Source organism: Cyanidioschyzon merolae, chromosome 20 (genome assembly GCF_000091205.1).
Source record: "Cyanidioschyzon merolae strain 10D DNA, chromosome 20, complete genome".
In the NCBI taxonomy this organism is placed as follows: Eukaryota; Rhodophyta; class Bangiophyceae; order Cyanidiales; family Cyanidiaceae; genus Cyanidioschyzon; species Cyanidioschyzon merolae.
Genome location: NC_010146.1, coordinates 741801 through 763734, shown reverse-complemented (window position 1 = coordinate 763734; position 21934 = coordinate 741801). Strand labels below are relative to the sequence as shown.

Sequence of the window (21934 nt, the reverse complement as noted above, 5' to 3'; positions counted from 1 at the left end):
CTTTGTTGCATCACGCTGAATGCGGACGCTGTACATCTACAAAAGGGTTCGGAAACGAGTCTCTAAGCAGCAACGGGGCGCGCTGTTAAGTGCTTCGTGTTGACCTCACACGATTATCGCACGAGTGCACGCGCCGCAGCATGCGCGCAAGTCGTCGCTCGCGAGCGTTGATGCTGCACTGGTGCTGCGATGAGGATTCTGAGGTCGATGCCTGCGCTATTCGAGCCATGATTTGCACCAGATTCTGAGACTGGTGCTCGCGTGGGGATGTTCCTGGACGACGTCTACTAGGACGACTTCGGGAAACGTAGGCACGAGCGGCATTTGCAGTTTGCTTGGACATGCATAGCGCGCCCCGTCAGGAACAACAAGAAGTTCGAGGTCGAGCAGCTGCTCGAAAATGCGCAGCGCTACAGCCTCGGACTGAAAGATACCTCCGATACGCTGACCGTCCACCTCTACCTGAGACAACGTTTTGCATGCAACAAGGCCAGTCGCACGCTGCGAATGATGCGTGGTGAGCATGGCGCTTTTGCCGACGAACCGCTGATATTCTGCAAAGGCCTGCTGAAATGAAGCAAACCGGTTCTCATTAAGTTGAGCTGCTCTGCTGTGCGCGACCAGCAATGCCAGTTCAGCAGAAGTGAGGCCGAGCAATCTCTGTCGTATGTCTCGGTGGGCCACATGCGACACCAGATGTTGCTCGAGGCAAGCGGTCGCCTCGCACGTATTCATCATCGCAGCGTACGTCAGCGCAACGAGTGCGTGGCTCAAGGCCCCCTGGTATAATCGCATAACTCGACAGTGACGAAAGAGATCCGCAATGCTGCGCGCTAGGCGCTGGTCCTCGAGGAGCACTTGCTGCAGAGCACGTGCGCTCGCTGCCAGTCTCGGGCAAATCGATACCACCTCGGGTTTCGAAAACGCCTCAAGCTTCGACGCTAGATGCGTCCGTACTGCATCACTGCTTTCCGGTAAGGGTACGTGAAGTACCGTCTGTGAAAATCTGGAGCGGACGCGCTTTTCAAATAGATCCATCGCGTCATACCGACGAGTGAGTCCTATAATTACGAAGGGCGAAGCATCATCGAACCCCAGCATGTTGAACAAGCTATACAGCAAGTGCTGCCTGACATGCTGCATCCGCCGCGCAAAGTAGTCGATGTTATCCAGTACCAGCACGATACCCGCAATCCGATGTACACCGGCATCAGACATGCTTCGCTCAGCGCTCTCGAGCGTCCATCGCAGCAACGTTTGAACGTGTTCCACAATCGCTTCGATACAAGCGCTCGCTTGATGCGGAACGTCATTCGCGGGCACTTCCTCGTCGGGCATCGAGCTCGTCTCCGGTAACGGAGACTCCCAGCCCGCAAAACGCGATGGAAAACGCCCGTCATACAATCGTAACTCGCGTCGTAGCTGCGCCACAAAGCTCCGATACGCGCTGAGATCGCCGTCTGCGAAAATCTCTCCGTCAAGATAGAAAATAGCAGGGCGGGCACGCGGCGTTCGTTTTCGATATCGTGCAAGCGCAGTCTCAACGACACTCGACTTGCCACTGCCTTGAGGACCAGCGATGAGAAGCGATTTGACTGCTCGCCGCCGCTGTTCGGAGTCCGGAGCCAGCGCTGCTACCAGGAACTCCACCAACTTTTCACACACAGCCTCCAAACCTGGCGTAAACGAGAGTCCTTCCCCCAGAACGGGGCCTGTAAGATGCTCGGTGATTAGGGTACGAGCTCGACGCGCAGCGCTCTCGTCGTGGGCTCCGACATCCGCGCTTCGCTCGTCACAGGCAGATGCTTTCGCGGTTGCAGAAGCTGGACGCCGCGGCCCGTGCATAGTCTCCCAGGTAAGCGCGTCGCCATAGGCGCAAGGCGGGGCATCACGCCAGGAACTCCGTTCCCGCCACTGGACGCGAGGGTGCAGCGCCGGCATCGTCGCATGCACCAGAACAATTATATACTTTTACGTCTTTTGTTATATTATATGAGACATAACCGTCGTGCTGGCAACAGGCATACGGCGCGCTGTGCTGCATCCCGCGCGGAAACGCCTCCGAGTGCAGCAACAGGCGGCATACCTGCACCCAACCGAGCTCGAGCCGACGCCCTCTGTGGTACGGCAACGCCGTTCTGTCTCCGTGATGCAACTGGACCAAAGGTAAAGACGCTATTGCGGATGATTAGGGCAGGCATAAGGTGTGCGATAGAACACATGAAACGACGAAAATATCCGAGAAGAAGTATAGGTAATGTAACTCGGAGGTAGCGGGTTTGATGGATATTTCAAAGCACACTGAAAAAACACGAAAAAAGTAGGAAAAGAAAAAGCACACAATCGGAAAACGCTGGTCTAAGAAAACGTTTTATCCATGAGAGAACCCAAACGAGGACACCTGTGTTGGCGCGGTGCACCAGCCGCGGTATGCACGACTCTGTGACGCACGGACCAGAGCGTCTTCGTGCCATTGCAGGTGACGTCCACGAAGGGCTCTACCCTGGCCAGTGCACGCACGCGCAAGCAGGACTCGTTCAGAGCGACGCTGGTGACGCCAACTCGTGGTTGCGGCTTCCGCGGACAAGGGAACGCAAACGATTTTCGGCTCGCTGCGACAACTGCTGCAAATCATTGCACCGCCAGCGAACGAACAATATCACCGAGAATCATGCGACCGTGGAACAAGTTCAACACCCGGATGCGCTCGTTCGGCAGGTGCGGTGCATCACTGGACTGCCCCAGAGGCAAGTGGATCGCAGGCGCCTCTAGTGTCTGCTCTAGCCACGCTGTTAGCGGCATGCTGCCGCCCTCTCGAACATAGAGCGGCTGCACGCCCCAGACGCGCTCGATGGCACGTTCAGAGACGGCGAAGACTCGCTGTCGCGCGCGCTGTTCACAGCCGGTACGCTGTTCGACTTGCCTCGACGACGACGACGACGACGACGGGTACCGTTCCCCGTGAATATCGCCGAGCCACCAGTCACCCTGTTTGGTGCATGTGATCCGCAGCTGGTTCGGAGAGCGTCTTTTCGCAAACTCGAAGTGCAGATGCTGCTCCACTGCAGCTCGGAGCTTTTCCGGGCTCTGATTCGGGACCGTCCGAATCGCCACCGTTGCCTGCGCGCGCTGCGGTATGAGCGCAGAGATCGCACCCAGTCGACCAGTGCTGCTTCTCGCAGCCGAAGCAGCTCCATTTGCAACTGCGTTCGCGCTCGTTGACAGCTCTGTGATCGAGAGACACGGCTGACACCAGCGTTTCTGCAGCAAATCCAAGTCGTTATCCGCTGCGAGACGGGAAACACCCAAGTGCTGGAGGTAAGCTTGCCGATCGAAATGGACTGCGGACAACCAGGAGCGCTCGCTGGGCGTGAGCTCTCGCACATCATCGTAGAAGCCGGGTACACGCGCGGTGCCTCCGGCATCGCTCAGTGTAGCCAGAATCGCCAACAGGTCAGCGGCTGGCTCCAGAACAGCACCACCATCGAAGCCGGAATGCAAGTTCCCCGAAGGACCGGTTATTTCCACAGAGAGCAGGATCTGGCCCCGCATTCCGTACGTGATACAGGGACGCACATCATCAACCCAGAGACTGTTCGCGTGCAGGACGCAAACCACCTGGGGAACAGGCTCGTTCGGTGCGGGACGCGGGTCGCCATTCGGAACGAGCTGCTGGCCCGCTTGCCGCTGATCGAGATCCTTGCCCACGATCCAGTCTCTAAACAGAGCGATGGTCTCACGGAAGCCGGCACTAGAGGCCTCGCCTTCACCGTCGAGTAAGAGGACCACGTTCGTTGAGCGTTCGAAATCGTCACATGCTCCATGGATGTTGTCGCAGGCACCTGCCGAGACTGCCGCATGCACGCTCTCCGCAGGCGGCGGAACAGTCCTCGTCGAACTCGTCAGCGTGTTTGCTGCTGTGCGAGGCGCCAACTCGTGATCAGCTGGAATGTTTCGCTGCTGATGCCGCCACTGTTGCTGCTCCTGGAGCAAATCAACAATCGCGAAGATCATCGCAAGGATCGGGCCCTTGTTGTCTGTGCATCCCCTGCCATAAAAGTAGCCATTCGAAACCTGCAGATCAAAGGGATCGTGAGACCAGCCGTCTTCCCGGTGGGCGGGAACGACATCGTAGTGCCCGTAGAATACAACGGTTTGACGGAAATGCTGCCGTCGCACTTGCTGTGCCTGATGTTCACGCTCACCGTCATGCGCTGCGTCTACGGTATGGCGATGCTGGACACGCGCTCGAGCCAGCGACGACGGGAAAGCGGGAGGCCCGGGGCGACACGCGTGCCCCTTGCATCCAATGATATCGACAAAACGAGCGAGTATGACGGGATTCTTTCCATCCACTGGTTGTGCGATGCGCAGGTCGGCTCCGAGGTTCTCCAGAAGACGCGAGAACCAGCGCGCACAATGAAAAGACTCTTCACGGAAGTTGGACTGCTTCGTATCCACAGCGATGGATCGAAAACGAATCGCTGTCCGTAGGGCTCTCTCAAATGCCGCAACACTCGACCATTCGGGATCTCCAAGTCGAATACGTGGCGAGCTGAGCGAAAACAGCATGGAATTCGGTGTTGCGGCTTCGAGAGAGCCAGCGCAAGATGATGCCGCTGTTGTGGGCAGCGTTTTCGTAGGCACCCGCGATGTACCTTCCAGGTCAGCGGCATCCGTCCCGTAAATGCGTCCGTACAATGACCCCGAAGCGCCTAGATGCCAACCGTAGACACTGCCGTCGCTGGTCGCCGCAAACAGCATACCGGACGTGCTCATAGCATCCGAAGTAGCTGCAGGACGCATCGCTGAGGCGTCCGGTGTGACGCACAGCGACGTCAACAGCGTTCCGGACGGCAGACGCAACAGTGCCAACGCCGCGAGGTCCGGGCGACTCCACAGCACCACGACGCCGTCGGTGGATGCAGAAAACAGGAATGACTCGGACAGTTCTAGGGCACAGATATCATCGCAGTGATAGTCCCAACTGAGAAGAATTCGTCGGCAGACATAATTCGCACTCCGAGCGACATCCCAAACACGAATCCGTCGATCCCTGGCCCCAGAGAAGAGGATATCCACATTTTCGTCGAGTTTCAGTGCAAGTACCGCGCCGCAATGGCCACGCAGGGTTGCTTCGTGCTCTTCACTTTCAGTATTCCAGACCGCAATGGTTCCATCACCGGAACCAGAAAAGAGTCGGCGAGTTTTCGAGTGAAGCGCCAAACAGTAAACAGGTCCACAGTGCTGACTTGCGCGTGCCAAGTCGCTATGCTCTCCGCGCTGACCCAGACGGCGAAAAAGCGCCTGTTCGGATAGTACAGGCACGTGAGCCGCTCCCTCCGGACGAGCCTCTGGTTCCACTTTCACCGTGCCGAGGAGTCCCTGCATATCGAGGCGACGAACCGAACAGTCTTGAAACCCAAGATACACGGCACTTTGATCGGTGACCAGACAGAGTGGGTGTCCCGTTGCAGTACCGCAGAAAAAGTTCGCAATCTCCTCTATACCGTCCACAGTCCAACGATGCATGCGAACGGTGTTATCTGCTGCCGCACAGACCGTGAACGTTGCCGACGGTTGCATGCCCTTCTGCTCAAAGTACGCAGCGAGGTTGTTGCATTGCCAGCGAGCGATCCCCAGAATATCACGTCCATCCGCAGAGACGAAACTATCCGACGCCAGCAGACCCGATATCTGGTGCAGTGCATACATATGACCATCACCAGTACCGCATACGAGCAGGGCTTGACGTTGCGACCCGGTGCATCCAGACCGATTACTCGTTGCCGTCGCTGCAGATAATGGCATCGTTTCCAGCTCCTGCGCTATTTGTGGCAGTGCATCCTCCTGCACAGGCACTGTCGTCATGCAAAGCACTCGGCTGCTACGGATCGTGAACAAGCGATCTGATTCATCGATTTCAATCAAATCGGTGGATATTGCGCCACTTCCAGCGCTACTTAGTTCCTGTTGACTGCTCCGTAAGAGAGGTTTCTTGCGCCGCTCTTGCTCCTGGTGTTGCTGTTGTCGGCTCCAGCTGACGTGAGCCGCAGCAGTTGCGCTCCTCATAGGCGGCAACGGATCCCCGCGATCAGCAATGGAACGCGTCGCTGTGGATCCTGCGAAAGCGTGCAACGCTTGCACAAGCGCACTAGACTGGGGCAGCAACTTGGGCGACAAACGCGAACCCGCTCGCGGTGATTCGCGGCCCATCAGTAGATCGGGCATCTTTTCCACAAGCAAATGTCGATCTGCGGTAGCCACCAGTATCGAGTTGCGAGGGAGCGGGACCCAGTCGCACGGGTTCGACGTCAGCGGCTCACTGGCTACAACAACGACCCCCGCCCAGGTTGCTGCTCGATACGAGAAGGCATAGTCTTCGGCACCGGTTCCAACGTGATGCGTGACTGGCCCGTACGACGACGCTGCTCCGAAATACAGACTAGCTGCCGGAGCATCCAGGTCCCGGAGTCCACGTACATACTTGGTTGCCAGTAGCGTCTCACCGTCCGTTACCAGGAAATTCAAAAGAAACACGTCATCACGTGGCATGCTTTTCCGATTTGCGGGCGTTCTATCCGAACACGGAGAGTTTGTCCCCAACAGGCACGTCGTCGTGGTCTCTACAATCAGTGCAATGGTGTGAAGCAGCATTTCCTGCAGCTCTGCAGCGCTATAGCGCTCAGATGTGCCGCGATCCATCTGGTTCAGGAAGAGCGCGAAGGCCACGATGCTATCGCTTGCACCGTTTCGAACAGCGTAACCGTACAGTTCATCATTCAGCTGATTGAGAAGCGCACGACGCACTCGACCGTCATGCCAGCCTGCAATAGTTCCATTGTGCTGGAATAAATAGCGTCCATAGGCGAAGGGATGGCAGGATTCCTCGGTAACGGAAGTTCCCGCCGTGGCAGCGCGAACGTGCGCGAACAGCAAGTGCGAACGGATACCTTTTTCCGCAAGGTGGTGCAGGTTTGCGTCGTTCCAAGCGGGTCTGATGGACTTGTAGACGCAAGGTACGCCGTCGTCGCTATACCAACCAATACCATAGCCGTCTCCGTTTAGCGAGGCAGGCACATACTCGCCTGCGGAACAAAGACGCTCCCGTGCATCGTACGATTGGCGAATGATCGAGCGCGACGGCCTCGTCACAACGTCCGCTGCTAAAATTGCCGGCCCAAAGTACGCAACCATGCGACACATGTTGAAGTACGGTGCGGTTGAGAGGCAGCGGTGCGCAGCTAATGCAAAATCGCTCGATGATAGAGTTTCTGGTCACAGTCACGAGACTCGCTGCCACAAGTGCAAGCACGGTTCTTCACTGTGTAGCAGTGTACCTTTCCAAGTGTCGCTAAACGAAGTCCCCTGCGTAAAGACGCGACCCCTGCATACCGACTGCGGTGCGACGTCACCGTTGAGCGCTGCGCTCCAGGGGGCGAAGCCAAACGGTGGTGGTGCGGGTTCGAAACTCGCCCTCTCAGGCCGGTGGCGTTCTTGTGTTCGACGTCCGCGAGCGTTACCCGGTGCTTTGGACATAGCGTCCTTTTCACGTGTCGGTGGAGAGTCTTTTCGTTTTCCTGGATCAGACCGGACCTGATAAAATCGGGAGCTGCTGAGCGTACTGACGTCAAAGCACGACACCTACGGTATACGGTACGCGGTAAGCTGGTGCTGTGAGGAGCGCGCTGGGCAGAGGACTTTGGTGCCAGCGCTCGCCGGTGACAAGTGCTCGGACGGGAAGCTCTTGTGCTAGAGGATAGAACGCGACAAGCTGGTGCTGTGAGGAGCGCGCTGTGCAGAGGACTTTGGTGCCAGCGCTCACCGGTGACAAGTGCTCATAAAGAGAGCAGTAACGCGTATCGTCGTCGGGTAGGTTTCGGTTTTTCGACAGCTGGTTCTTTGACGCGTGCTGTGCAGCATCATAGCGATTGCATACCCGCCACACCCGACTTTTGATCGTTACCTCGTCACTATTTGTTGAGGAGGTGCCCGAGCATCCTCTGAGACTTGTTGACGGCTTCGAGTACCATTTGTTGCCGCTTCGCGCACCAAGGCGCTTCCCAGGTTGTCACACATGACCATTGCGACACTGCAGCGTCACGAGGCTGGCGAAGATGAGGAGCCAGCCTTCATCCCAGCAGGTGCACTGCTGCAGATGACGACGACCGCATCGAGTGACCTGCCGGCTGCTGCTGTTTCGAATCTATCGAATAGGACCGCGGGCCCCGCAGTGTACCATCATCGCCTTGAGCTGTTCCAGATCCTAAGCGTCTTGGGAACGGGTGCCTTTGGCAAGGTCTATCTGGCGCGATATCGACCCACGGGTGGTTTGTTCGCCATCAAATCGATGAAAAAAGAGGCGCTTCTCCGCTTCGGGGGCACTGCTCAGGCTCGAGTAGAGCGCGACATCCTTGCGCTTTTAATGGACCACGGCTATGAGCTGAATCCGGGACTCGGTAGATCACCAAGAACGAACAACAATATGAGGAACGAACAGCGTGCGGTGCATCCATTTATTGTACGGCTGCATTGCGCATTTCAAACGTCTTCAAGAGTTTTTCTGGTCATGGATTATCTGCAAGGAGGCCCGCTTATGGATTATTTGCGTAAGGAGGCGCTCTTCAGTGAAGAAGTTGCTCGTTTCTACGCAGCTGAAATGTACATTGCTTTACAGCACCTGCATTCAATCGGCATTGTTCATCGGGATCTGAAGCCCGAGAACGTCCTCCTGGACCATGAAGGCCACGTAGCCTTAACCGACTTTGGACTCAGCAAAGCCGGCATGGGCCGCCTAGATACTGAGACAGGTGCAGGCATGGCGCAGAGCGCCGACGCATCCCTCCGCCGTGCACCAGGGAACGGTGGAACCGCAGGGGCCGCCCACGCAGACGCCGTATCAGCGCCAAACGACAGTGCGATGCAGACGCAGCTCGAGTCGATAGACGCATCTGATCTCGTCGATAGCGGCTCTCTCACCCATTCCTGGTGCGGTACAGAGCACTATATGGCTCCGGAGCTCCTCGCTCGTGAGGGACATTCTTTCGCAGCGGATTACTGGTCGTTTGGATGTTTAATATACGAGATGCTTACCGGGGAGCCGCCTTTTTCCGTCCGAGCACAAGGCCTGGTTGGAAAACGCGATCGTGGAAGGCGAGCAAAAGTTGCAGCCCAGGCAGCCGCCGATAACAAGACTGGCGGTAAAGCGCCTCCAGAGAATGTTCACTCGCGCGTGGCTCTGTACAAGCGAATTATGAAAGCGAAAATCAAATTTCCCTCGTACGTTTCCACCGAGGCGCAGTCGCTGGTGCGTCAGTTAATCTGCCGCTCTCCGGAGGAGAGGCTTCGTCATGCGCTCTGCTTACAGCACCATCGCTGGTTCCGCGGAATTTCCTGGAAACGAATCCGCGAGCGACTGGAGCGCCCGCCGATCACGCCGGTTGTGGACTCTGGCTCGAGAATGGGTAGCCCCAGCGCATCGACAGCGCACCGAGACGACAGCTGGAGTGTGTCGCCCCATTCACCGCACTGGATGCCGGCTGAAGGCGCCCCCGATACACACCTTGTAGCGTATACCTATGTCGCTCCTCACGCACTGCATGCTTTTGGAGAGTATCTCCAGGCCTGGCGCACCAGAGGAGGCCATGATAGCAGCTTTCCGATCGATCATCAAGTGAAACTGAGTTCGTCGACGTCTTCTGTCTCGGAGCGAGATAGCTCGCGTTTCTGTGGACGCAATCTGGAAACGGAAAGCGATTCCACTGCCCGTGAGGTAGCCGACGCCCTAGAGGATATACGCATTGCCGTATCGGAGGGCATCGAAATATTCAGCATTGACGGAGCTGAATACGATCGAGCTCCGTAATAGATGGAAGCATGTTCATGTGGTAGCAGCGCTCAGTGGTTGCTGAATTAGCGACGCCGACGGAGCACTGGCGCGCATGAACCGCCATCGAAAACGACTAACCGGGAATCGTTGGAGAGGTAGATCGCTTTGTTGCATTGACCTCTGCGCCGGAGCACGAGCTCTCGAGGGGGTACGTTTTTCAGGACGTAGCCTCAACGAATCGAGTTCGCTATCTACCAGATACGCAGGGCGCAGCACGCTATGCTTCCGCGAACACTACCGCATTCCACCACGTCGAGTCCAGTGTGCGTTTCCAGTGCTGTAGCTCGATTCAAGCTGAGACCTTTCGGGTGATGTACCTGCTAAATTTGTATCCAGTATGCAACTGTGCAACTGTAGCTCAATGGATGCAGCGACCTTTCACCTGATGGACCTACTAAGCGCGTTACTCGGAAATAAGATTATCTCGCGATCCTCCGAGGGGCGCGTGCTCGATAACTGGATTTCAACGTATCGTTTGAGGACGCAAACGCTTCGGGCGACGACGGCGTACCCACCTGGTCTTCCATCGCTGCATCCGCAGTCTGAATCACGGCAGGCCGGGCGTGGTGTGTGTATGTGCGTGTGTCCAGTGCAGTGGCAGAAACATGGCCTTTTAAGCGGTTTTCGGGTGCAATGATCGAAACACGGTCTCCTTCTGTAACATAGTCACGGAGGCCATGGCGTGAAGAGCAAGTTGTTCGCCTCTGCGACTCGAGTTTCGCATTGTGCGCAATGGTGCGACTGGAACCGTTGGACGTATCTCGTCGGCGAAACTACTGCGAAACCCTGTTGCCGCGCTGCGCTACAATGCAGCGCGCCGGAATGAGCTCTCCGGTTGCTCCCTGGTGACTGTCGAAGCACTACACACACACACACAGTTCTCCTGGGCAGTGCCTCCAGTGCGATGCGCACTGAGTCAGTCTTTGATGCGGATTAGCCTCCAGTTGCTATCACTATTCAAACTTCGTTCTGTGCATAGAGGTAAAATGCAATTGGATCTTCTGAACACGGTCATAACTGGGTGCTTCAAAATATTGGAACCGGTCTGTGCAGAGCGTATGCGCCGGCACCAGAGCGCCTCGTTCGTTCACGCTAGCGTCCGTTGGTCGCCCCGCACTGACAGCGTCGACGAGCCATCTCGGTTCGCACGCGAAACGAGGCCACGGATAAGAAAGACCTCCTGTTCGTGCTCCCCTGGAACTCTTGTTTGCGCATTCACCGCCAGCGCTGAAGTCCGTATGGCTACAATGCGCTTCAGTACACTCGGATTCCCGATGATCGCCAGTCGCTGGATGCCCTCGATAGCACACCGAGACAGCAGCGTCCACTCTTCTTCAATATCACTCGCAATTATGAACCCGAACCGTATCGAGAGAAAAGTACCCAGAAGACCACCGCAGGATGCCCCGAAAAGGTTGCCAACACTGAAGCACCCCGCGCCGAGCGCGGACTCGAGCGCCCACAACCCACCGTCAGCGTCCAGGTGAAACACCCCGTTGTTATAAGCCGAAATCAGGCTAAAAAATTGTCCAGCGGACGCAATTGCCAAACTTCCAATCTGCGCCTGTAAAACCATACGCAGGGTGTTCGTCAACCCAACGAAAGGCGTGCACAGGCTCGCAAGCACGAGGCCAACAGTCACGCCCACCATAAAGGATGAGTGACACGCGGCCCAGGCCTCGATCTGGGTTGCGTGCTCCACTACCATTCCTTCTTAAAAAAATGATCCTCAGTTTCAAGTGTCTTTTCTGCTGATTCTTCCGAGATAACACAAAGCCAGGTTGGATACACGGAGAGGAACATGGTGTAGAGGAAACACGGTGCGATCGATTTTCCGGTTACCCCATTTTGGCCCGTACGTAGACGGCCCTGCGATCTCGCGTCGGGCGGGCGGCGGTCCATCGCCTTCGGCGCCGAAGCGCAGGCGCTGTTGTTCGTGCGGCGCCCCGTGACAGAGGACAGGCGGTGTCGTGCGCCTCTGTGTACAGCGCATCCCGCGCCATGTGACAAGGTGGCGATTTTGGGAGGCGCGTTGCTGCTTACGAAAAAATTGGATCAGATCAGCATAGAGCATTGAACAGGTTACTCTGTTCGGGGCTAGCGATATTATCCGAGATTTTTAGGTGTGCAGGCTTTAGATTTCTGTTGCAAGCAACATGTACGTACCAAGTCGGACGTGGGTTGTGGATACTCGATCGTGGTTTTGGGCGTAGCTCCTTCGACGCTTTGCCGCTGGAATTCGAAACATCATTGGAAACGAGGTCATTCGCGGAATGATCGAACTGTGGTTCGGAAAAAAATCGGTAACATGAGAAAATTCATGCGTGCGAGCCCCACGCTTCTCGTTTCTTCAGCTGTAGTGTGCACAAAGCACGCGTTTTTCATGTTTTAGACCTTTTTGCCTTGCGACTCATGGGCGCAGCAATTCGCGACACGGAAATGGCGATGAGCGATGTGCCATGACGTCGACTCTTGCCGATTGGTTCACGAGCTAACCCCGAAACTTGATTGAATCGCTCAAGTCAAATCATACATTCGAATCGAAAAACACACTATTTTGCCTTCGTGGCCATTGACGAAACCTCATTCGACAGCAGCGCGATGCGTCGCACGTGACATTTTCTGAGATACTCTCGTCTCTTCTGTCAGCAAGGAATACAGCCTGGAACATGGGTCCGCGTCATCGCAACGATCGCTTCAAGGAAAGAGTCCGTTACTTTTTTGTATACAGGGAACGTTGACTGAACGAGATTTCTCGGCTTGTTCTTCAGCCTAGGTATTCCTTCCGATTCTTGTTTTGTTATGGACAATCTCGTATTCCACGAATTCTCTGTCGAATAGAACAGCCTGTATGTGCGTGTGCCGCGTACAAGGTACTTGTCACAAGAATCGTCTCGAAGAAGCCCGTGATCGCAGGGTACGACAAAGAGCGCGGAAACGGAGGCGGGTACCGACGGGAACCTCTCTACCCGTCAAGAGCATATACCGAGCGATGAGGCGAGCGTTCACGTGCGATAGAGCGGTTATCGGAAGTGGAGATGTTGTTGGCGCACGGGAACACCTGATCACAGTCAAGCGTCACAGCCGCGAAGAGCGCACGCATACCATATATGCAGTAGATGAAAACGGCAAGCGAAGCGTAGATCGCAACTTGCGCCTGTGCCTGGACTACATCGGCAACAACCCATGCAGCGAAATCATGACTTGAGTACGGCGATCCGCATCCTGTGTCAGTTGAAGAAGAAGCTAGAGTAAAAGGAGAGACTGGCGTATTGAAAGCCGCAAAAACGAAAGCGTAAAAGAAGCGGTCAAAGAAATGCCTTAGAAGGCTGGTGTTGATGAGGTTTGGAGGAGGCACTTTATTAAGTGCATACTCCAAAGTTAGAACAGAGGGGCTCGTTCGGATTTATACTCAATGAAACCGAGAAATGTCCTATGCGCATGTAGGGTAAAGGGATACCCAATTGCAGACGCCTCCCCGCCTGTTTTGACCTGCCGACTGCGATCGGTTTCAGCCTCTCCTTGCATATCTCTAGCCTCGCAGGCTGCCGCCCAAAGTTGGATCGCACCAGCTCCGCAGGTCGCACCTCCATCACCATACATCATCTGATACTGATGGCGTTTTGTCTAAAACACTCGTGATGGAGCTGAAGTCCAGAACCGATCCATCTTGACTGACGCTATCAAACGATCGGTAAAAGAAGCTGAAGGCTCCGGCCGGCGCCAGGTGCTCTGGTGATGGCATGCTGGTCGCGAACAGTGCTTGACAAAGCCGCACGGGAAGCCACGGTTTCCTAGTGCGTAAACTTAAGACGTACCCGAAACATTCAGATTCAGGATGATGACAAGTCGCCGCTGCGGTATTCTGGGAAAACAATCCGAGAGCACTTTTGTCGATTGAATATCGAGCATCATGACGATGCCCAAAACGTTCAGATGCAGGATGATGACAAGTCGCCGCTACGGTAATCTGGGAAAACAATCCGAGTGCGCTTTTCTAGCTCGAATATCGAGCATCATCACGACTCTGAGCACGCTCCACGGCATGTGCGGCGGCAGCATCGGCACGACCACGATGCACCGGTTGCAACGATCATCGAATCCACCATCATCCAAAAGTGACGAAAAGTCACATGCGCACCGGCCTCGCACATCCAAGTCAGGATGTGCCCATTGGCGTGCAAACAAATTTCCTGAGCCTTCCGTGCTTTCATCAAATGAAAGGAAACATGCATTTCCTCGCCCGGGGATATAGCGTTCTGAATTCCTTCAGATACTGCGGATGCTTCGCCCGAACCCAGCCTACGAGCTGCAGTGTACCCATGAGCACAAACAGGATGCCTGCGATTACTTGCGTCATCAAGAGCAATCTTATCATAGCCAGCACCTCAAATGTGTAGTCCGGATACGACACAAGCTCGAAAAAGAAAGCCGTCTGCGATCTGTCGCGGGCACCAGTGGAACGCGCAAGCGCCGCTCATCGCCCGAATCGACCGTCTCGAGTGAAGCGCCGCTTACAGCGCGCTCTGGTGGAGCGCGCACGCCCTCGACGATCGCTGTACAGGAGATGACGCTGCACCTACGAACGCTTCCGCAGCTATACGTCATCATCCAGGTATGGCTTCTACGGACCTGACCATACGCAGCGTTTGGAGGTCCCTCAAGGAAGGGTATCGGTCAAAGGTTCCGTCGGAGCTGCAACTTCTTGATTCGTACGTTGCTTTCCTAGCAGTTGTACTGGGTGTTATCACGAGTTTTGCAGCGGTCGTAGGCACCTATCCGTTCAACTCGTTACTAGCGGCTGCTTTTTGTCTCATCGGGAGCGCTGTGTTAACCGTCGGTTTACGGATGCAGATCAACGCCCGTAACCGAACCAAATTGAACCGCTGGGAGCACCGATCGTTCGAGAGTGCGTACGTAGGCTGGCTTCTGGGTCACCTGGTGCTGTTTCTCACAGCCGTGAACTTTGTTGGTTGAACGTTTTCTAATTGGCATCGTTAGGGTTCTCAGCGTTGTCTTCAGGGTACGCGGGTTTATTCTCGAGGCAGCGCGCTGGGGCTGCAGGTTTTTGTTTCGGCGCCGCTCCCCACGGCTTGGTGCACGTGCGCGCACAAGCAACCCTGGCTGGCTGGCTAGCTGGCTAGCTGGCTAGCTGGCTAGCTGGCTAGCTGGCTGACTGGAGTTTTCCGCTCGAAAGCACGGTCGCATAAACCTCACGCATGTTTTTAATCAGTGTGTTCGAGCCCAGAAATTTCTCACGACCAAGGCGAGACACAGTTGGCCGGTGCCAATGTCGTCGTTATGCTAAGCAAATGCGACGACCGGTACCAGGTCTCCTTGCTGTTCGCGCCGAGTTTCAACGCGTCCTCACTGAAGAGAACGTCCAGGCTGTTCTCCATGAGGCGAAGGAGACGTTCTCGACTGTCTTTGGGAGTGAGGAAAACCGTCAGGTCGGTATAACCGGGGAGGTTTCCTTGGTAGGCATCGACGGTGCAACCGTTGTGTTAGCCCTAAAGGGCCAGTTTTGGCACCAGAGAGTTGTCGTTTTGCAACGACTGGACAAGTTTATTAGGGACCGAATCCCAGAGTGCATCGAAGTTGTAGCTCTGGAAGGCACCACGCCCGACACAGATGAGTTTGATAATCGGCGTTTTTAAGCGCGCGGAGCGGTACCAGGGAGCGTTCTCCCCCAAAACTCGGTGCGGTTGTTCGCAACGCTGTCTAGAGCGAGCGTGCCCGAGCACGTTTGGTTATGCCTTGAATTAGGTACTGGGGGGAGAAAACACCTTTTCTGGGTACGAGGGTAGGCTATTCATGGAGCGCTTCGCGACGCTGCTTCCCGTGGACTCGCGCTGCTCGTAGCACATGTGGAGTTTCCGCTCGCTCACAGGGGCCATGCACATTCTTCATGAATGCCACACGATGTGCGTATTGTGCATACGGGCAATCGGCCTCCACGTACGCCAGACCATGCTTATGAACGAGAAATGTCAACTCTGATTCCAAGCATTCGCATGTTGCGCTTACAACCAAGTCGTAATGGAAGAGAATAGGTCCCCAGACACGAACGTACAGGTTAAAATCGCGGTTTTCTCTCTGTCATGGACATTCGCTTTTGAACGCTCTTTCTGCGACTGCTTCCTTTGCCGCTCTCTTAGCTCCGAATGTACATATGCCGGTCTGTCTTGTCCTTGAAGCTCCCGTGTAAGCAGTCGAGAGATGTCGATGGCAACGTTCAAGTTCCGACTTCGCCGCTTCCCGCTCTTGGTAACGCGTCCCACGCGTAGGGGCAAGTTGCGGTCCGCACGTCGTTCGCCATGTTCGTCTTCTGTGTACACAGCTTCGGTGTGTCTTCCGCAGCGCTGAGACTGGACTCTGATCAGACGCTCGCATATGCGTCTGCCGCAGCTCTTCCTGGACCGAGCGCCGCTCGGTGGCATGCGAAGGCTTACTTCAGCGCTCGATGCATGTCCGCGACTGACGTAGAAGGCGCTCGTCGAATCCATTCTTTGTTTGCATGCCCAATGCCGTACCGTACGATGACGGGCTTCTTCTGGGCGATTCCCTTTGCGAGTGCGCTGTATGGTGCAAAAGCAAGCATACGCTGTCCCGTTTGAGAAGGGATTCGTGGAATGCGATATTGGCCTTGGTGGAACAATCGAGCGAATGATAACGCCCATAGGAGAACCAGTCGAGTGATTTCGATCCGTCCACGCTGTTCTACAGCGAAGCGGTGATCCAGTCTGCACCAGAGGCGATCGCTGCGACGACTATAGTCAGGGACTTTATTCCATGCAACCAGAAGAGGCGAGTGCATCTGGGCGCGAATCCCCGTGTAACGTACGATGCAGCTGTCGAATTCCCTGTCTCGCGGATGACCACAGGGACACAAGGATTTGTCTTTCGAAAGGATTCGATCATTTGATACGAGAAGCACGATGAGGCTTGGGCGTGAGCGTGTGAACACGTCGTCAAGGAGCGACGTCGGGCTCCATGCCGCGCCAGTCCAGTGGCGAGCATTGCTGTGCCCACGGGTTGCCTTGAAACAGAAAGATCGAAAACATGAAGCATGCATGATTTGCGCATGCTATACACAAGGAACGCGATAGCGGTAGAGGCTTGTGCCTACAAATTGGTTCATAAAATCGGCTATTTTACAAACCTTTGTTTGGCGGCGTCGAGAAGCATCTCGATCCCGGTGACGTATCGAGTTACAGGGGCAACGCGTCGAAAGTGGCACGCAGTAACGCGGACCGGGAATCCGGAAACTGCGCATGAATTCCCAAGCCCTGATTGTTGCACTTTGAGTGTCTAGACCGTATATCTAGGAAAATGCCGGGGAAAAAAATCGAAAGGCAGGGCCAGCGCGTGCAGTGCAGTATCCCATTCCAATCTAACGCTCGGCTGGCATAAACCGCTGTTCACGAAACGGCATCCATACAATAAGAGGAGTCAGCGTACGTTCCGCAAGTCGAAATTGGACTGGGTATTCGGCAGCCTCGCAGGCGCGTTCATCGCTCTGGGCGACGAGTTCCAGAACTGGAGAAGTCTCTCTGCTCCTGCGGTGCCTCCGCGTGCAACAGAGACTTGGCCGCACATGCGACAGGTAGCAGGCGCCCGTCACGCAATCCCCAGCATCTTCGACCGTATCATCAGTACCGGGAATTGGCATCCTCAATACGGCCAGGCGACGATGCGGGTCCGTTTCGGAGCAGGCGAAGCGGTGCGCTCTAACGCCGGCACCCGTGGTGCCTCGCATCTCTTCGGCGAAGCGACTCGAACGCGTCAACCCCAAGATATTTCTCTAAGACTTGGCAAAGCTATTGAATTGCCGTGACGCACACAACGAAGCGCTACCCCGATTGCACCCTGCTTTTATGGTACATGGTCGATGTACTGAACCAGATTGCCATCGGTAATCGGAAATGAAATCGATGCGCTCATCCAGACGTTTTTGCGTATCTGAACCCTGGACCCGTATTCCCCGTAACGCTACACGCTTGATCGATCCCGCAACGCTCAGAGTGCAACGCCCATGGTACACGTCAAGCAGAGATAACACGATTTTCATCGATCCGTGGAGGCATTCGTTCAAGGCAGTTGCGTCATGTTGCATGCCGAGCGCTCATTTGGTGGAGATCCGCGCACCTTTGTGCGCGGCGTCCAGGCGCTGCTCCTCGAGCCGACGCCCTCTGTGTGTGCTACGGCAACGCCGTTCTGTCTCCGTGCAGCGACCGCACCGGCGCTATAGGCGCCATAGCGGTCGCTTTCGGCAGGTACTAGGCTCACACGATAGGACGTATGAAACGACCAGCGTATCCGAGAAAAAAGTCTGGGTAATGTAACTTGGAGGTAGGAGTTGATGAATACTTTACCGTGCACTGAAAAATAAACACAAAAAAAAAGTAAGAAAAGAAAAATGCGCATAATCGGAGAGCGCTGGCCCCAGTTAACGTTTTGTCCATGAAAAAATGCGCTGGTGCCTGTGTCCCTGCGCGGCTGAATGGCCCAGCGATCGCCGTCGTCCCGCCGCCGCGCATCGCGAAACAGCTTTGCGCGCCACCCGCGTTCGCGATGCCGTCTAGTAGCCGGTGCTGTGCTCGCTTGACGCACGACACGGTGCTGTACCGGACACGTTGAAACAGCTTGAGCGCGTGTACCGCCTCTAGTGCCTTTCGAGGACCCTAGAAGCGTTGTCCATAGAGTCGCGCCTTTTGGGCCCTGCCTTGCGACCCTGCTTCGGTTTCGTCAACGCATAACACAGCAACTTTTGCGGTGTTGGATCACTCGTTCCGAAGCCGCTTTGTAGAACGCGAAACGCGTGCGGAAAGCTCGGTAGTTTTGTGCTTCTTTGCGCGCGATGCACGCCTGCCCCCAGTTCGTTGCGTTGCGTCCGACACTGAGCCATCCGCAGAGAAGTGTTTCACTGAAGAACTGCTCGCGGTGGCGGCCGTCGATCACGGGTTTCCGACGTAGAAGACGTGAAGCGAGCTGGGCACCGGGCAGCTGCTCCCGAGTCCGTATCCCTGAGGCGATCGCAGAACCACCGGAGAAAAAGCAGGAGCGTCGGGGAGAGGGCGTTTACGTGTCCGTCTATGAACCGTTTGTGCGGCAATCCGATACGGTTATTCGTTCTGGACTGAACTTTGGTACGTCGCGCTTGCGGATATTCGGCGGCAGTAGCACCGGAGAACTGCCCGACCGAGTTGCGCGGTATCTAGGCAAGGAAGGCACCGATCGCATCATTCGAAAGCGCTTTTCTGACGGCGAACTGTACGTGAAACTCCCCGAGTCTGTGCGAGGATGTGATGTGTTTCTCATCTGCAGCACCTGCGGGCCGTGCATCTCAGATTCTATCATGGAACTGCTCATCACAATCGACGCAGTCAAGAGGGCGCACGCCGCTCAGGTTACCGTCGTCGTACCCTATTACGGATATGCTCGAGCGGATCGGCTGGTAGAGAAACGCGAGGCGCTCTCGTCGAAGCTCATGGCGAATTTGATTACGCGTGCCGGGGCGGATCGGATGATTCTGGTCGACATCCATTCGCCGCAATCCTGCGGCTACTTTGACATTCCGGTTGATCATCTGTATGCGTCACCGGCACTCGTTAGGTACCTGATGGAGAGAATCGAGCAAAGTTCGGCGGATACGAATCATCATGGCGCAGCCCGACAACTCGCGGATCTTGTTGTTGTCGCACCTGACGTCGGCGGTGTTGCCCGCGCGCGGGCCTTTGCCAAGGCGCTTTGTGATGCACCGCTCGCGATTATCGACAAGCGACGATCCGGACACAATGTCGCTGAAGTGATGAACCTGATCGGAGAGGTAGACGGGAAAATCGCAGTCCTAGTTGATGACATGATCGACACCGCCGGCACGATATGCGCGGCGGCGCGCCTCTTGCGCGAAAAAGGCGCAGCATGTGTTTTCGCGATGGCCACGCATGCGGTTTTCAGTGGACCTGCGATTGAGCGTCTGAGCGAACCGGGTCTCTTCGAGGAAGTCATCGTGACCGATACCATACCTGTACCTCGAGAGAAGCAGTTTCCCCAGCTGCGCGTCGTCACGATTGACGCATTGCTGGGCGAACAGATCTGGTCTATCCACCGAGATTCTTCAATATCTCGAAGCGTTGTATTGTAAAGTGTACTCGACTCGGAGCTGCTGTTGAAACGTACTGATATTGCACGTCGGAGATGTTCATCGCCGGCGTGAAGCATGCGCGACACCCATGTCAGACGGAAATGGAATCGGTTCGCCAACTCGGACGTACACAGTATAGGTTAGGTCCCAGTGCAGTCTCATCAACACCAGCTATTGCGGGCGTTTCCTATGGCTGCTTCCTTTTGTGCTCTCTCTAATCTCCGGCCTGAAGTATCCCGGTCTCTCTATTTCGTAGAGCGCCGTTGTAAGCAGCCGAGGTATACAGACGGCAGCATTAGGGTCCCGATCAAGCTGCATTCGGCAGCTGTCGGCGCATTTCATCCGCAGCCGCTATTTGAGATCCACGCTTTACCTGTCGTTTTCATCTTCTGCGTATGCAGGTTCAATGCGCCCTTCGCAGCGGAGAGACACGGCTATGATCCGGTATTCCAAAATGTACACCATACCTGCTGCTCTTCTGAAGGCAAACCTTTGGCCCATGCACACTTGCTTCGTCGCGGAGTACATACTCTTAACAAGGACAGAACGCTCCGGTCGATGCCCTTCTCGGCTTCGGCGGCCCGGTGCCGTACCTGAAGTCCAGGCACTCCTTGCGATCCATCGACTCGACGAGTACCCTGTCCGGTGCGTAAGCAAGCGCACGCTGTTCCACAGGACAGAGTTTTCGTGGAACATGTTGTTGTTTACGATGAAACAAGCACCGAAAGGGCATCTGGGCTGGAGAGCAACGCAAGGAACTTCAATCCGCCCAGGCGCTCTTCTCGCAAAACAATGACGCAGTCTGCACTGGAAGCGATCACTCTGACGACTACGATTCTGAGTCCAGGACCTGTTTCCTTGCTAGCGCAAGAGACAAGTGCGACGGGAAGTATACATCGTGAAAGATATCAAACTGCATCTGAGAACGGTTGCGCCCATACTCTAAACAGAGGCGGATACATCTTTCGAACGGAATCGTTTATTTGACGGGAGAATTTCAGTGACCTCTCTATACTAGTTTGTGAACCAGTCATCACGGGATGACGTCGACCGCTTTTGTCGTCAATCCAGGGCGCAAATCGCTTTGCTCACGAGTTGCCCTGAACCATAAACATCGAAAACTCGAAGCAGGCATGAGTCGAGAATGCTCTGCATTTGGAAATTAGCAGACCGGAGGTTTGTATGGATCAATGGCTTACTGATATCGGTTGCTTTACGAATGGTTGTTCGCGGGCTTCGCGAATCATCTTGAGTCCAGTAACACAACGAATTCCAGATGCAGAGATTCGAAGAAGCCACTCGAAAAACACGACCGAGAACCAAGGATCTCGGTATGAAGCTGTAAACCCTATTTGGTGCACTTGGAATCTCGAGGCCGTACATGTGAAGCAGGTTCGATGAATATCGTGAATAAAACGGAAAACGCTGTGCGAATGTGGTTGGTAAATAGATACCCCCTCGCAGGCGCTTCTCGGCCTTTTTCGACCTGCAGACTGTTATCGGTTTCAATTTCTCCCTGCATAATACAAGCGTCACAAGCTGCTCCACGAACTCGGATCGCATCGTCTCCTCAGGTCTTTTCTTCAGCACCGGATATCGTCTGATACGGATGCGGACGTTCAAGTCTTCGTTCACGAGAACCCTGCATGCATGGACGCCAGTGGAACTCACCAATGCACGGATTGCTGGAACTCGTGCCCTCTGTGCCAATACAGTCTCGCCATCATCCCGTCAGACAAACCTGTTTTCTAAACGATTCCCTCTCTGTCTCTTCTTCTTCGCCTTCGTCACTTGGTCTTCATCGCGCGACAGTCGACGAGCAGAGGATTTTTTCCTCTTCTTTTCGGTACCAGGCGATCAACGCCCTCTAGCATCCGCGACCTCCATGCCCGTACCTT

The 21934-nt window shown here is 55.3% G+C and overlaps 6 protein-coding genes across 6 annotated transcripts, besides 4 other annotated features; 4 read left to right on the top strand and 2 right to left on the bottom strand.

Moving 5' to 3' along the window:
• Positions 1–319: part of a sequence feature (possible transcribed region) that runs on past the window's edge.
• On the bottom strand, positions 217–1941 carry CYME_CMT300C (similar to origin recognition complex subunit 4; the record flags this gene model as incomplete). The annotated part of the gene is made up of 1 exon (XM_005539249.1): positions 217–1941. One exon carries the CDS (start codon positions 1939–1941, stop codon positions 217–219), a length of 1725 nt encoding a protein of 574 aa, XP_005539306.1.
• Positions 1942–2094: 153 nt separating this feature from the next.
• Positions 2095–4032: a sequence feature (possible transcribed region).
• CYME_CMT298C (large fused protein of putative glutamine amidotransferase and glutamate carboxypeptidase) lies at positions 2632–7206 on the bottom strand (the record flags this gene model as incomplete). The annotated part of the gene is made up of 1 exon (XM_005539248.1): positions 2632–7206. The coding sequence occupies one exon, from the start codon at positions 7204–7206 to the stop codon at positions 2632–2634; it is 4575 nt and encodes a 1524-aa protein (XP_005539305.1).
• Positions 7207–8077: 871 nt separating this feature from the next.
• On the top strand, positions 8078–9865 carry CYME_CMT297C (ribosomal protein S6 kinase RSK-1; the record flags this gene model as incomplete). The annotated part of the gene is made up of 1 exon (XM_005539247.1): positions 8078–9865. One exon carries the CDS (start codon positions 8078–8080, stop codon positions 9863–9865), a length of 1788 nt encoding a protein of 595 aa, XP_005539304.1.
• A 1983-nt stretch (positions 9866–11848) lies between these two features.
• Positions 11849–12358: a sequence feature (possible transcribed region).
• Positions 12359–14102: 1744 nt separating this feature from the next.
• Positions 14103–14366: a sequence feature (pseudo-gene of 3-oxo-5-alpha-steroid 4-dehydrogenase).
• A 140-nt stretch (positions 14367–14506) lies between these two features.
• CYME_CMT294C (similar to apoptotic cell death regulator DAD1) lies at positions 14507–14866 on the top strand (the record flags this gene model as incomplete). The annotated part of the gene is made up of 1 exon (XM_005539246.1): positions 14507–14866. One exon carries the CDS (start codon positions 14507–14509, stop codon positions 14864–14866), a length of 360 nt encoding a protein of 119 aa, XP_005539303.1.
• Positions 14867–15108: 242 nt separating this feature from the next.
• On the top strand, positions 15109–15546 carry CYME_CMT293C (hypothetical protein, conserved; the record flags this gene model as incomplete). The annotated part of the gene is made up of 1 exon (XM_005539245.1): positions 15109–15546. The coding sequence occupies one exon, from the start codon at positions 15109–15111 to the stop codon at positions 15544–15546; it is 438 nt and encodes a 145-aa protein (XP_005539302.1).
• A 3203-nt stretch (positions 15547–18749) lies between these two features.
• On the top strand, positions 18750–20036 carry CYME_CMT292C (ribose-phosphate pyrophosphokinase; the record flags this gene model as incomplete). Its single annotated transcript, XM_005539244.1, has 1 exon — positions 18750–20036. One exon carries the CDS (start codon positions 18750–18752, stop codon positions 20034–20036), a length of 1287 nt encoding a protein of 428 aa, XP_005539301.1.
• Positions 20037–21934: the final 1898 nt, after the last annotated feature.